The following is a 15,508-nucleotide window of genomic DNA, read 5'->3' as shown; positions in this document are numbered from 1 at the left end:
CCCCATAGAGTTGCTTAGAGAATGAATCAGATAACACCTGCAAAATAGCACAGTGTCTAAAATACAGTGAGTGAATACTAACTATTATTTTAAGAGATTTGTGGCAAGTAAGTTTGGGAAATTCTAAGGTTAAGCAAAGTTAAATCAATTTCTTTCCTTACGGATTTCTTGGAGCCTTTAATATAACCATATATTATAAATCTCCAGGCAGAGAAGGAAAGGATGAAACATTTCCCAAACTTACTTGACCATAGAACCATTTTTTCCTCAGAAGATCTCTGGGGACAAATATTTTGTGGAGCTAACTGTGGGAACTGCTACTGTGGTCAGATTCTCTTTGAGGATTATTTTGCTGTGAAAAGCTTTCTGCTTGTTATTTATTTAGGACCTAACTTGGAATAATTCTGTGATGTTAGTAGAGAAAACAAAAATTATTTTTGCTATCACCAGTATATGTATTTTATAATTTGATAGTTAATCAGACCAATTATTTTGAGGGAAGATTACATAATAAACACGTACGGGAGCATAAATTTGGATTGTTGTGCATTGGTACATTTCATTAAGGTTCAGCCCTCTTTGAGACTCCACTGTGAAAGTCTAAACCCTTTAGTTATATTAACCTAACGAGAATTCTATGAAAATATTTTTCTGATGAAGTCTTACAATTATGACATTATCTTAAATTTAATTTTGCCTTTTTTATGTTGTTCTGTACTGTATATAATATTTTGTACTACTATGTGATTTTTGCCTAATGTCTGATTTACTGGTCTAGATGGATACATAATTCTAAAATTTGGAAAGCAGAGTAATGTTTTCCTTAGGAAGACAGTCACTTAATATCATACCATAGATGCTCCTCCTGGGAATGTCACATGATTCATAACTTTTTCCAGTGTAAATATTTGTAATTAATACATAATTCCTGTGATGTATGCAGAGCATTCTCATGTGACCACCAGCACCACAAATTCTAAGTGTAATCTATTAAAACTAGGAAACTCTGTGAAAGGTATTACCCTGATTGGTAGTGAACCTTTCATTAGTCCACATTGAAGAGTGTGTGTGTGTAACGTCGTCATTCAAGTGCCTGGGTATATTTATCTATAGACATTTGGGTATATTTATCTACCTGGGTATATTTATCTACCAAATTTCTATTGGTAGAAATTTGTCAGTTGCTCTTTCTTTTTTCTTCTTCTTTTTCATTTTTTTCTTTGAGTCAGTCTCACTCTGCTACCCGGGCTAGAGTGCCGTGGCGTCAGCCTAGCTCAAATTCCTAGGCTCAAGCAATCCTGCCTTAGCCTCCTGAGTAGCTGGGACTACAGGCATATGCCACCATGCCCGGCTTATTTTTTGTATGTATATTTTTGGTTGTCAAGCTAATTTCTATTTTTTGGTAGAGATGGGGTGTCACTCTTGCTCAGGCTGCTCTCAAACACCTGAGCTCAAAGGATCTGCCCACCTCTGCCTCCCAGAGTGCTAGGATTACAGGCATGAGCCACCACGCCCGGCCAGCTCCTCTTTCTTAAAAAGACTGTGTTCTTAACTAAGTTATTGTTCTGACAGTGTCCTTTGTTTTTGGAAATTATGAGCTATAACAATGTTTCTCCTCCTGCCCTTCTCCCTATTCCTACTTGGCAATATAGAATTTGGCAATTTATTGTTGATCCTCAGTATTATTTTTTAAGTGGAATTGGTTTGTGGAAACCAAAAGTCCGAGAACCACTCAAAGGGTTATATAAGGAGCTCTCATTACCAGTCTGTCATAATTCCGAAAGACTTTTTCATCATTTTTATTCTTAGTATTACATTTAAAATAAGGATGATATTGCTGAAGTAGTTTAAATATTCTCCATAGATACTGAAGATTAGCAATTCTTCTAATCCTTAAATTTTTACTCAGAAGTGAAATCTTATTAAAATAAAATTTTTGTCTAAGAAAAACTGTTAAATATTAATTAAGATTCCATAAGGACCCACCTCTTCTGATTAACTTTTCCCAGGGCTCACACATCTCATTGGATCACCTTTTCTCAGGGCATATATGCATGGATTTTTCATGGACATAAGACTCTATCACAAGGTAAATACGAAGCCATTTCTTCTCTACTTGCACTTTCATAAAACATACTTATGATTTGTAAAGGATCTGTCTATTCTTTGGAGTAACAGGGTGAATATGAAAATGATTTTGATAAATACCATTTTTTTTCATTTTGAAAAGGTGAAATTGATGGTAAATCCATTTGCTTATGAAGAATATAGGAAAGATAAAATACGGCAGAAGATAGAAGAAACACGTGCTCAGAGAGTCCAATTAAAGGTAAATATTATACTTACCAGTGAATTTACCAAAGAAGAATACTCGATTTTCATTTTGTGTATTATTCCAAAGAAATCTACCATTCATTTTTTGACTTTTCATTTTTAATTTGTGTCTTTTACTAATATTTTTGGTGTATTTTGTTAGCTTTATCACTATGAACTTTATGGTAATGGTATTGTTGGAAATTATGCTAGAATGACTGATATTATCACTGCCACCAAGAAAATATGATTGCATTTTCAAATGGATTTTCAGTTTGGGGAGTGTTAGGGCTTTGCTAATCCCCATTTCTTACTGACCTTTGGCCACGTCTCAGGCTCTCTGTTTGGATCATGGGAAATGGTCATTAGACTGTCAGGAAACAAACCACACCAGTTGTGTTAGTAGAGAGAATTCAGTGTAAAGAATTATTAACCAGGTATTGGAGAACTGAAAAAGCAAAACCAATCGGTAAGACAGGTTAACTACAGGAAGCAGCCACCACTTCAGAGCTGGGGAATGGGATGAGGGGACCCAGACTTCTAAGGAGAGGCCACAGGCTGGTGCTGCAGACTTTGAGGCAGAACGAGAATATACCTGGGAGTGTTAGAAACTGCAAACCAGCATCTACCACTGCTGCCAGAACCATCTGTTGCTTCAGGGCGAAGACCTGGTGCTATGTGATGCCAACCCAAGCAGCGAGCAGACAGGGAAGAGCTAGTCCCGCCCCCCTTTTCCTGCCTGCAGTCTCTCTCTTGCCGCCCCTGTTGATTACGTTTAATCACCAAATGATGCCAATATTTATAACTGAACATTAGTTTTAAAAAAATTTATATATTTTATATATGTATGTATATACTCTTTCAGTTCAGAAGACTCATGATGGTTTTCAGCAGTTACCCTCCGTAATTACTCCTTTTTCTGGACTATCTCATAAAAGTTCTTAAAAATGATGAATATGTATGTGTTGCCAAGGAGAGCTGGGCTAGACTGGGCTGTGGAGCCCTTTTGCCCCAGCACTTTACAGTGCTTGTCACAGTTGTATTTTACTTACTATACCATGGACTATAAAATACTAAGTGGAAAAGGACAATGGATAGCTTATAACTTTATCCTGAGAGTTGTCAGACTTATAGCTAGGATTCCCTTTAGAAATTTAGTATTCAGGAGCAGGAAATAGTACGGTTAGCATTATTGGTCACATTTTAGCAGTTCCCTGCAACCCCAGCCAGAAGCTACAATACCAGACCCATTTGCCTCCTGTCAATCAGTGAGGGGGTCCTAGACCCTCCGTGGCTGATGTGGCCCAAATACAGCCTTTCCCAGCTTGCCTGTCAGTACGCTGGACTGCATGGGTAGGGGCACGTCCTGCCCAGCAGTAAGCCACAGTTGCCATGAGTCCCACCGGATAGCGTCACTTGGGTCTTCATTTCCTACTCTGAGAATAATTAAGTTTAAAAAATAAGAATTAGATATCTCTGATTTATGAAATTATATTCCTTACAGAGCTGTTAACCTTTAAAGGTAAAATGTAGATATCTTAGTACAGCTTTTTCCCCTCTCTCTCTATTAGAAATTGCCAAAAGTTAACAAAGAGCTGGCACTAAAATTAATTGAGGAAGAAGAAGAGAAGCAAAAATCTACATGGAAAAAGAAAGTTAAGGTAAGATTTTATAAATATCTCAGAAAATACTGATAAATTTGCTTGATAGTAACTTGTATCTAATTGTTTCTTTTTACTTTAAAACACAGGTAGTTTTGGTTTTTGTTTGTTTTTTCTGTTTATGAGGTAGTATATACTCAATTTGGGAAGTTTGGAAAATAGAAAAGAACATCAAGAAGAAAGCCACCCATATGACTCCTACCAGAGAAAACATCATTAATATTTTAATGCATTTCCTTTCTGTTTTCTTTTTCTTAAAATTAGAAAGAAAAATGGCAAGATAGTCTTATATATGTAAAATACTTATTCTGGTTCTAGACAATAACAAGGGCGATTCCCCATTTTGTTAAAAAGTCTTTGTAAATATTTTTATAGCTGCATGTTCTATCTTATGGATGTATTATAATTTACTTAATCCTTTCATTGTTAAATATCTAGATTATTGTTTTTCTTGGTACTAACAAGATTTGTTTGTAACTGCAGAAGTAACCTATCTTTATTTAGACTTGATGTTACGGAGAGTGAGCAGGCTGTGTAACTGCTGCTTGTCCTTTACCAGTGTGGAAATAGATGAAGATCAGTCATGTTATAAATAAGGGTTAGTGCTTGTTTAGCTGTTACTGTCCAGAGATGAGATTTTTCTAATTCTTCCAGGTATATGAAGACTTCCTGGGTTCTTCCCCATCTTGTTTCCCACCTGCTTAGCTCGGGCAGGTAGACAGATAGCCTAGCTTGGTTATGTACTGGAATCCGTTGCAAAGATCTGATCTCTCTGCAAGAGCCTGTGGGACCTAACTCTTTGACTAAGGGGCTAACCGTGTAGCTTTGGGACAGCTGTGTGCTGCTCTTGGGAGGCTTTTTGTTTGCTCATTCTTTTCGTGTCCTCTGGTTTTTAACCAGGTAAATGAATGCACAATAAGTTAACTCTTTTTGTGGTTATTTTTGTTTTGCTGTCTTCATCAATACCCAGGGACTTCAGGTAAGGAGTCTTGTTTCTGGTTCTTCTACTCACGGGTATAATCTTGGGTGATTCCTTAGCTTCACTGGGTCACGGTTTTCTCATCTATAACATGCAAGGATTGGACGTGGGCACTTCATGCTGATTTCTGAATGGAGTCAGACTCGCTGCTCCCTCTTGCAGTCCTCTGCTTCCTCAGCCTTTTCCTGTATCCCTTTGTCCTGCTCTGTTACATTCTTTTAACATATTATTTAAATCTTAATTTTTAGAAGCCTTCCTTAAGTTAATGGATAGATGGCTTTTATGTTTCCATTTTTGTGACATGAATAGTATGCCAATGTTGAAATAATTACTTAACCTTCTTAATATTGGAATTTATATCTGTGTGCTATGGCTGTGCACAGAACTAATTTACACCACTGTATATCTCTAAGTGTGTAAAATGCAAGCGCCCCCTGCTATATTAACTTTCTCCTCAGACTACTCACATCGATCTTCTTGTTAGCCGAGACTAAGGATGATTAGGGAAGTAACTTTTCAGCTTCATACTGTCACTTTACAGGGTACTTGGAAGTGATCTTTGTATTTACATGCCTTAAAGCTTCCATAGGTAGAGAGTAGAGCAAATTTAGGCTGCAGATTTATGCATTCCCAGCAGTGCTTCATGCGTGAGTCCTTATCATATGATAGGGAGGGTAGGGCGCTGAAGTTAAAATTTAATTTTGCTAGTTTGTGCAGCATGGTATGCCAGATTATAAAGTTGATTATAATAAAGATGCAGGAGAAGTCCCTTTTCCTTGACTCTCTTTTCTTTAATAGACTTCTGTTGAGGTTGGGGGCAGCCAAAGATTTAGAGTACAGGTAGTGCAGGATGGTAGAGATGACCTCCCAAACTAAACACATGAGAAATGATCTTCATAGTCTGTGGGAAAAATTACCATTATTCTGTGCCTTTAAACATTTTTGTTGAAACATTAAAAGTTCTCTTACTGTCCATTATAAATGTAATGAAATGAAAACAATAGGAAAACTAGGATCTGTTTCATATACTGTAATTCAAAATATTAAAAGCAAAGCATAATCAAGTGCTTTTTTGTGGTGGGGGAACATGTAAGAGTATTTGGAACAGTACCCACTTTCTTCTTACCCTAAACTTAAGATAAGGAGCCAGCATTTTTCTTTGCCCCAGCAAAGTGTCTTACTCCTTTCTAAGTTTGGATGAGCTTCTGGTGTTTTATCCTTTACCCTTTGATATCAGGAAATGTCTCAGAGTTGCTTTAAAGTGAAGTTTTTTTGCAGTGCCACTTCTACTGGGACATTGTCCTCCTTTTTGTCATAACTGCTTTCCTCATTTATTTCAAGATATTTGCCATCACATGATCCTCTGACTGCAGATCTAGAGCCCCAGCTAGTGGCACCGTGCACATTCCCACAGTCAGCTCTTGCTTCTGTTACTCCCTTTAAATTTGATTGAGATTTTTTTTCTGCGGTTTCATCCTTATTGACCAGATCTTTCTTAATTGTCCATTTTTGTAAAATGTCACAAGTTTATTTTGGGGATATAAAGAGGCAACACAGAAGTTTCCCAAGAATGGAAAAACAAGCACCACATATACTCACCAGCAAATTAGTATTAACTGAACAGCACCTAAGTGGTCACATAGGTACTGCAGTAATAGGGTATTGGGCAGGGGGGAGGGGGGCGGGTATATACATATATAATGATTGAGATGTGCACCATCTATGAGATGGTCATGCTGGAGACTCAGACTTGTGGGGGGAGGGGGGGAAATGGGCATTTATTGAAACCTTAAAATCTGTACCCCCATAATATGCCGAAATAAAAAAAAAATGATTTGATCCCAGAAAAAAAATAAAAAAATAAAAAAAATAAAGAGGCAACACAAGACAGACATGCTTTCTGTCTATGTGAACCGAACAGGATGCATATCACACTGCATGGCGCACAGTGACCAACCACTGACAGGCTTTGAAAGAAGTGATATGATTGCCCACTGACCATGATGTGCATCCATTATTTGCCTAGTTATTTGTGGACTGAAGAGCTAGCAGCAGAGTTGTACTTTATGCAAATACTCAACAGTTCATGAAGAGAGGTAACTGAATTTGAACTGTGTCATTTGGGCATTTGGTGTTATTTAACTACACCACAGTTACTCATTCCTTTTGGCTCTGTACAAATCAAGGACTTGCCTTTGTTATCTCCAGTCAAATCTGTGTTCCATCGACATTCTTTTTTGCTGCTACATAGTCTCTAATTATCAAGATGGTATTTATTTATTTTAGAACCTATTTGTGGGTCATCCTATACAGAACTGTCAGGCTGTGTTCTGTTTCTACTGTAAGTGCAAGAATAAGAACTGTGAAAATTCTTGTCTTTTTTCATCAAACAACAGTTTCTCTCCAGCCCTTTGTAGCTGGAAATGCTATATTTGTAGCCATGTCACCTGATAACAAAATTCTGCTAGAGGGTAGTATATGTAAAATGTGCCCCTAAGTTGCTTTTTGGTGGTTCAAATTAGGCCCTATTCTGAGTTCCATTTCATTCCAGAAATACTTATATATGGTCTTCTGAAAATCTGAGGTTGTTCTTAGAAAAAATTTGTATAATTTGTTGCTTAACAGTTTTAGCTTATATAAAATGAAGACCTTAAAAATCCTTCATGAATTAATGAAAGAATCCTTCATTATAATTATAAAGAATACTTGAAAGAATTGTTATATTCATCAACAGTTCATTAGTCTTGCCTTTGAACTGAGCTCCTCAAAACCTCAAGAGCTTTACTAGCTTTGATATCTCCTGATTTGAAAGTTAGTATCTTGCAGTTATGTTCTGCTTTGGCTGCAACTAAAATTAATAGAGACAGACAGTGAAATGTGTTCCTAAATATTGCTACCACTGATAACATAGTAAAAGTCTAATAAGATGTTTACTGTATAGTTGAGGTTGAACCTGCAATGGGAAGTGAACCATCACATAATGTCAACAAGCATTATTTGGACATTATCCAAACCGAGAAATTTGGTTATAGTAATTCTAATTGAGGATTATTTCATTTATTTTTTCAAAAAAAAAATACATATTGATTTCCAGTGTGCACAAACAGCTTTGAGAGGCACAAGCACCTGTGATCCATTTGACTTGTAAGGATTTACGTTTTAGTTAGAGCCATATTCCCTAAGTGCCATTTTCTGCATTAGCCATTTCTGCTAGTTTTTCACTATTGCCTTAAAGTCTTGTATGAATGTACTTCTCTTGGATTCTGCAGCAGCCCAGGCAGAGCTGTGCATGAGATCTCTAGGCCATGGGTGTTCTGTGACTAGAAAACCATGGAAGATGTCTTAATAGCTTCAAGAATTATTAAATACCAGTAAGAGCTTATTTTAAGTTATTGGTCCTCTCTTTAGGGAAAGGATATAATTATATACAGATACTCTGGGTTGGATCAGATCAGTTTTAATGTCCAAAATATTATTTTTAAGGATTTTTTAGTACCAATTAAAAATTGGGCCTTTTAAAAATTACAGTTATACATACCTAGTTTTAAAAACTAAACATTTCTTCAAGGTTTGTTGGGAACGTAGGCTATCTCAAAGACCTTCTTTTCCTCCCACCCCCTACCCCATTTTCACCTCTTCTGAGACAACTACTTTTGCCTTTTTGGCTGATTGTTATAAAACGCTCTATTAATATTGCCTGTAGTACTTCTTCTTGACTTTTTAGTGTTAGGTATTGTCTTTTGATAACCTTCCCTCCCAAGGAAGCTATATTGTAAATTTGGATAAGTCAGTATTCAGCATTTACATGGTTATGACAAGGCAAATGTTGTTTACAGCCAAGTCAGAGAGAGTCAGTAGTAATCTGTGACAGAATTTCTTGCACAACCTTTTGTTTCCCCTCCAGTTAATAATTATCTCTTTTGTTTTCTGTGTAGTTATCGCTAACCAACCCCCCATTCTTTACCATTATCTAAGTCTCATTTTGAGATATTTATATAGATCAGACTTTATACTTATTTGCCTTCCTGAAGAAGTTGATTCTAGAACTTTCTGCCCTGTTCTCTTCTGAACTGGTCACCTTCAAATCCTGGAGTCTCCCATTACCATTATCCCAGGGATTCACTGCACTACTCCACCCCATGTTGGATAAAGAATTTTAAGAACCTTCAGTTTCTTGAAGGAATATTGATTGCAACCTAGTATTTTGCAATATAGACAAGCAGTCAGGCAGTGAGAGGTATGGTAAAGATATTTTCAAACCTGCTAGCTTTCAACAACAGCCAGTTGCCATTACATGCTGCTCTTCCTCAGGAAGTTACTAGAGGAGTTGCTCCTCTAAAATAGGAGAGTAAGCCCAGAAAGAGGAAGTGTCCAAGGAAATCTCACATGAGATGGCTGGGCTGAGCTGTTGGATCCATTTTCAGTCTAGAACTCTGGCCCATATGCTGGTGGCTCCTTTTGGTCTAGAAACTTAGGTGTTGGTGCTGGGAAATTTTCTTGAAAAAAAATTTTAATAAGTTTTTCTTGCCATGATCCTTGGTTATTTGTGCGTAGTGAAGAGTATAGGTGTTAAAAAGCTGAATGAAAACTGAGGTGGAGACAGGGTCCCTCAGTCCCTGTGTGGTGACTTGGCCAAACTATATGGGGAAGCTTCAGATATCATTATCTTACAGGTCATCACCTGGCTGGTCAGGTGAAGGCCTGGCTACCAACATTCTGAGAACTGACCACTCTAGGTCACGAGAGCTTGGGGGTCCAAGGAGCAGTGGGGTGCACCTGACCCTCGAGTGCCAGCCTCCACTTCCTCTCCTTGTTACCACACACTTCCCTTGCTTTGCAGGGTGGGGCCCCCTGCCAGGTGCCTTCCCTCTCCCTCTTCCAGTGGGAAGGGGCAGGGGGCTGGGCTTTCTAGAGCTGTGGTGGAATTTTATGTAGACTTCCTTTCTTGCGTCCAAATTTTTATTGCCTCTGTTCCCCTTCTTCCTCACTCTTAAGGGTTTGTGTCCTTTTTCAAAAGCCCCTTTTCTATTGTTGTGGTGACTTAAGGAGAGTTGAGAAGGAAATGCTTATGTTCAGGCCACCATCTTTACTCAGAAGTCTGTACCCGCTTAATTCACAGATAGCACTGCATTGAAAGAATTAATTTGCTTAAAATGGCAAACATTCCTCATGTATGTTACTATGTTGGGGGACAAAATATTAATATTAATAAGCATCTCACTCAGATAAACATAATTCTTTGAGGAAGGGCTATGGTATGAACAGTGCTTGAAGGTGTTTTCCACATTTTAATGGTAAGTGTTGAGCATGTGTATGTGTGTATTTATGGGCCAGATCACTAGCCAGACACTTATAAACTACTATAGAACATCACTAACTATACCATGTCCTACTTTTTTCTTTTTAAGACAGCTGTGGAAACAATCAATTAGACTAGGAAAAATCCCTGGGGGAAATATTTTTACAGCTAGGTCAGAAGAGTTTTTATTTTATAATTGTTCATACAAAGCATACATGGTTTTAGGAAATACAATTTATTTGTTTTAAATGAAGAAAAAAATTTAAGAATATCAGCAACATATTCTTTTTAACATTTTCTCTGTTATTTATTAAAATATTACTTTAATAAATATAGTAAGATGGAAAAATTTACTCTTGGGTTTTTTTTTAAACATGTATTATAAATTTATTTAACTTGCTAATATTCTTTGGTGACAGCAGCTATAATTTAATCAATCATACACTATTTTTTTTTTTACTGTAGTTAATATCAATGTATTTTTTTCAGCATATTATAGGGGTACAAATCTTAAGGTTACATATATTGCCCTTGTCCTCACTCCCCCCTCGAGTCAGAGCTTCAAGCGTGATAATCCCCCAGATGGTACACATCACACTCATTATGTGTGTATATGCCCATCCCCTCCTCCCCCCTCCCACCTGCCCGACACCCAATAAATGTTATTCCTGTATGTACTTAGGTATTGATCAGTGAAACCGATTTGCTGGTGAGTACATGTGGTGCTTGTTTTTCCATTCTTGGGATTCTTCACTTGGTAGAATGGGCTCCAGCTCTATCCAGGAAAATACAAGAGGTGCTATATCACCATTGTTTCTTATAGCTGAATAGTACTCCATGGTATACGTATACCACATTTTATTAATCTACTCATGTATTTTTAGGCACTTCGGTTGTTTCCACATCTTTGCAATTGTGAATTGTGCTGCTCTTGGGGTTTTTTTAACCTGAAACTATGTAATGGGCACATAGCTACTCATTTGAAAATATCTAACTCTTTGGCAATATCACCTATTCCATATTTATAGATAACTCCAGAATTTACACCGTAGCCCCCTCTCCTCTCCTGAGACCTGATACATCGTGCTCTGACATCCAAAGGTGTCTGTCAGAATCCTGACGCTGTTCTTCTTGTGCCGCAGACATGAGCAAGGTCTCTCACCCTTCACTCCACCCCGCCTATTTTTCTAATGCTCGCCAATGGGGAGTCCCAGCTCACACTATCACCAGCTTCCTAGTCAGTTGAGCTAGAAGCTTAAGAAAAGTTTCTAACCTTGTTTTTAACTCTTAACCCTCCCATCTTATCCATGACTGGATCTATCAATTCTGATTTAGAAATGTATCTCATGAAAATTCTTTCCTGAAAGGTGTCTGTTCCCACCCTTATGTTCCAGTGCCCTAATTCGGGTCCCATCTCTTTTGCCAGTTTCCTAAAGTGGCTTCTTAGTCTTCTCATGTCGCTGGTTTCTCCGTTTCTTCCTCAGCAGCCATGCTGCTGCGGTCTCTTGGAGCACAGCTCTTGTCACTGGAAAACCTCGAAGCCTGCTTCTGTTCATCATCCATCTCCCCTTCTTCCCCTCCCCTTCTCCCTCCCACTACTCTAGTGGTTTCCCTTTGCCTTCAGAATGACAGTCATAGCATTTAAAATCCTTTACAATCTGGCCTGATCAAAAAATGGTTTTGTAAATTATTAAATACACCATTCTTATGCCATCAGACTGTTCACCACTCCTTAGTTGGCTGGAAATGCTCTTTCTTCAAATTTCTACCTGTTGAAACCTACTCATCTTTCAAGCCTACTCCCAGTTGCCATGTCCACATGCCCTTCCTGGGATGTCCCTTATTGGGATGACTTTGCCTCTGCTCCTGTGGCTCCTTAAACTTTATTGAGCAGCCTTCAGAAGGTTCCTGGTAGCATACTTGCCTGCAGGTTTGTTTTTCTTCCTTACAGATGAGGATCAACAACTATATCTTATCTTTCTTTCTTCCTTGGTCCTGAGTCTGTCTTAGAAGTGATATTTAATCAGAGAAGACTTGTTGAATTTCATATCTCATAGAATTTTAGTTACAGGTTAATTGATTTTTAGGTACAAACAAGTAATAAACATGCTAAGTTCCTTAATGTCTTAAGATTCACCAAATTTTTGTGTGATCTGTTACACAAATACAGTATTCAGAAGTCAACTGTCTACAACCTTATTTACTTTCAATAGTGGAGAAACAGTAAAATGAGGTCTGTTCAGTGGAGCCAAAGTCCATCACAAACATGTTAGCTTTTTCCAGCTATGTTCAGGCTATTTACTTTGATTTATAAACCATTCTAAGTAGGTTGTTTTGTCTGGTGTCCAAGCGCATAGCAGATAAGGAACATAGAGACTCCTAAGTATGTAAGATTCTATGTCATCTGTTTAAATGAACGGATAACTTTACATTTTAGTAAACTTACTGTTCAAAAATGGTACAAATAAAAAGGAATTTGGTGTCAGTACTGAGCTATCCAAATGAGTCCCAATAGCCAAGAGTTTTATTACGTAAAGGATACATATACTATATCCTTTGAGAACAATTAAACAGCCTGGGGGAAAAATTGATGAAGCTGTCTTATAATGGATGGAAACATCCCTTATGTTTCCAAATAACTCAGTTGAAGTCAATAAACTTGTCCACCAGCTCCCTTCTACCCTACTGTGCTAATTGTTAACTTATTATCTATGTACATTTCTCCCAGTTTTAGGATATGAAGTTAAAAGAATCACTTATTCTAATTCAGTATAATACCTATCTATGCTTTAAAAGCCATGTTTCAAAAAATTATGGGGTTTTTTTTGTTTTGTGTTTTTTTTTAAGGTCACCATAGTTTCAGATATATTTTCTTGAAATGTGTTTTTTTGCATTAAATATGTTAATTAAAGAAAATTCATTCTAATGTGTTAAGCATAAAGTTAGCCAAAAAGGCTCATCCTTAGCTTAGTGTGTGTAATGACAAAGTAATGTAGTTCATCTGCAAAGTAGACTAATAGAATTTGTTTTGTTGGTCAGAGACAAAACCCAAGAGCAACTAGAAACTGGTTCTAAAGAAATTTCATAATGAGTTGTTAATTTATGCCTGATGTGGCTTATTAATTTATAATGGGATGAAAGTTTTTAAACCACCTTTCTGGTCAGATTTTATTCAGATATTAACTTAAATTTTTACATACTTTTTCCTCTTTTTCTTGTAGAACCTTCCTAATATTCTCACTGATGATCGGTTTAAAGTTATGTTTGAAAACCCCGACTTCCAAGTAGATGAAGAGAGTGAAGAATTTAGGCTTTTGAATCCACTTGTTTCAAAAATTAGTGAGAAAAGGAAGAAGAAACTAAGACTCTTGCAGCAGCAAGAACTTCATGAAAAAGTAATGTACTCCTTATTGTTTAGAATTTACTGCTGTTTTCTTCAATATTAAGTTTTTTGTGTGATTTAGAAGAATCTTTGTTTTTACTCACAATGTAATAACTGCATTTTTTTGTCATTCAGCTTAGGAGTACATTTTATTTAACTAAGGGCATTCCTTCTAGAACACGCAATGGGATGGAGCAGCTGTCACGTACCCTAATGGGCTAATACTACTTAAAAGAAAATAATGAGCCGGTGTTTGGTTGGGGGAAAGGAGCTGCTGCTTACTATATTTGTTTTCAGGAAGAGGAGGAAGAACTGGAAGGAAAACCGAGTGATGCAGAAAGTTCGGAGAGTTCAGATGATGAAAAAGACTGGGTTGAAGAGGTCAGGAAGCAGCGCAGACTTATCCAGCAGGAGGAAAAAGTGAAGCGGCAGGAACGACTCAAGGAGGACCAACAGACGGTCCTAACACCCCAGTTTTATGAGATCAAAGCAGGAGAAGAGTTCAGAAGCTTCAAAGATTCTGCCACAAAGCAGAAGCTGATGAAGTGAGTAGCACTGCCTTAGTGACAAGTTGGCATGTGGTTGAGCCCTTGCTTCTCGTTGGCACATGGCCCTAAAGATGACATTTCTGTCATCTTTGGATGGTGGGAGCTGCAGGGAAGGGAGTGGGAGAGTGAAGGGGAGGGGTAGGCCATGCAGGAGCTGGTGCAAGGCAAGCACCCTGCAGGCCTGAGGTGGAGTTTACATGCAGTAAATTACAGGTGTAGTCCTGTGAGTGTGCTGAGTATACTTTAGAACACTTTGAAACTGCAAAGGCCATGCTCTTATCTGTTGTCCTGGATTTTTCCCCATGGAGCTCCCTAACCTATACATTTTTATTTTATTCTGTGCCCAAAAGATCAGTGGTTTGAAGCCTTTTGGACAGTGGTAGTTAAGAGATGACAAATTCTTTGTCTCGCCACAAAAAGTTATTTTTAAAAACTAGGATCTCAATTATGTTTATCCCATCTCAATTTACCTGATTATTGAAAAAGTCACCTGGAAAATTTGCCAGAAATGTTAAGCCTTTTTGTCATTGACCCAAGGATCATTGAGCAACAAAAAGACTAGTATTTTAGATTAGTCAGATACAGAAAGACAGGAAGTAGAATAGTGGTTGCCAGGGGCTAGAGGAGAGGGAATAAGGAGTTAGCGTTTAATGGGTACAGAGTTTCAGTTTGGGGTTATGAAAATGTTCTGGTGATAGTTGGTGGTGATGGTTGCACAACTATGTGAATGTACTTAATGCTGTTGAACTGTCCACTGAAAAATGGTTAAAGTGGTAAGTTTTATGTTATAAATATTTACCACCAAAAACATCAACCTTCCCCCCCGCAAAAAAGTGATATTATTTTAACAATTTTCAGTTGTCGAGCATCTAAGTAAGGAGCAAACTAGGTACTCAAGTCCAAATTGTGTATAAGCTCTAAATTATGTAAGTTTCTGCTTTGGGCATTTCCAGGCAAAGTATTAGAGTATAAGATCTGAATGTGGTAGAGTCACAGTAGATGTCTTGAGAGGATAGCTTGAATGTCTGCGGAGCACAGGAGAGCAGGCTGGGGGTGGAGGGGGGGAGCAGGCAGGACAGATGAGGGCTTAGGTTGGGGTCGGTATCATTCCTGTACCTTGTGCTTCTCCAGCCTCCACTTTCCATTCAAGAAAAGGTGTTTTTTCAGAAGTGGGGGGAGGAAGAAGGTCAGGAGGACATCAGTGAACAAGCTAAATTGTTTCTGGAGTCGAGATATGTCTTACTCATCTTTATTTCACCAGCTTCTAGTGAATACCTGGGACACCAGATGAAGAGTGAATCTTTCAATTTAGAATCCAGAAGCATC

The 15,508-nt window shown here is 37.8% G+C and overlaps 1 protein-coding gene across 1 annotated transcript in view; it reads left to right on the top strand.

The window, feature by feature from the left end:
- The window catches only part of NOL10 (nucleolar protein 10), a 111,776-nt gene that overhangs the window by 79,940 nt on the left and 16,328 nt on the right, over nucleotides 1-15,508 (top strand). The window contains exons 15-19 of the mRNA XM_012778982.2: nucleotides 2,010-2,089; nucleotides 2,231-2,329; nucleotides 3,885-3,974; nucleotides 13,474-13,647; nucleotides 13,932-14,179. Of these exons, the coding sequence (XP_012634436.2) occupies nucleotides 2,010-2,089; nucleotides 2,231-2,329; nucleotides 3,885-3,974; nucleotides 13,474-13,647; nucleotides 13,932-14,179 (691 nt within the window). The remainder of the gene's footprint in view (nucleotides 1-2,009; nucleotides 2,090-2,230; nucleotides 2,330-3,884; nucleotides 3,975-13,473; nucleotides 13,648-13,931; nucleotides 14,180-15,508) is intronic.

This window comes from Microcebus murinus, chromosome 3 (assembly GCF_040939455.1).
Source record: "Microcebus murinus isolate Inina chromosome 3, M.murinus_Inina_mat1.0, whole genome shotgun sequence".
Lineage (NCBI taxonomy): Eukaryota > Metazoa > Chordata > Mammalia > Primates > Cheirogaleidae > Microcebus > Microcebus murinus.
The sequence above is the reverse complement of the archived record's forward strand: the minus strand, read 5'-3'. Positions and strand labels throughout refer to the sequence as shown.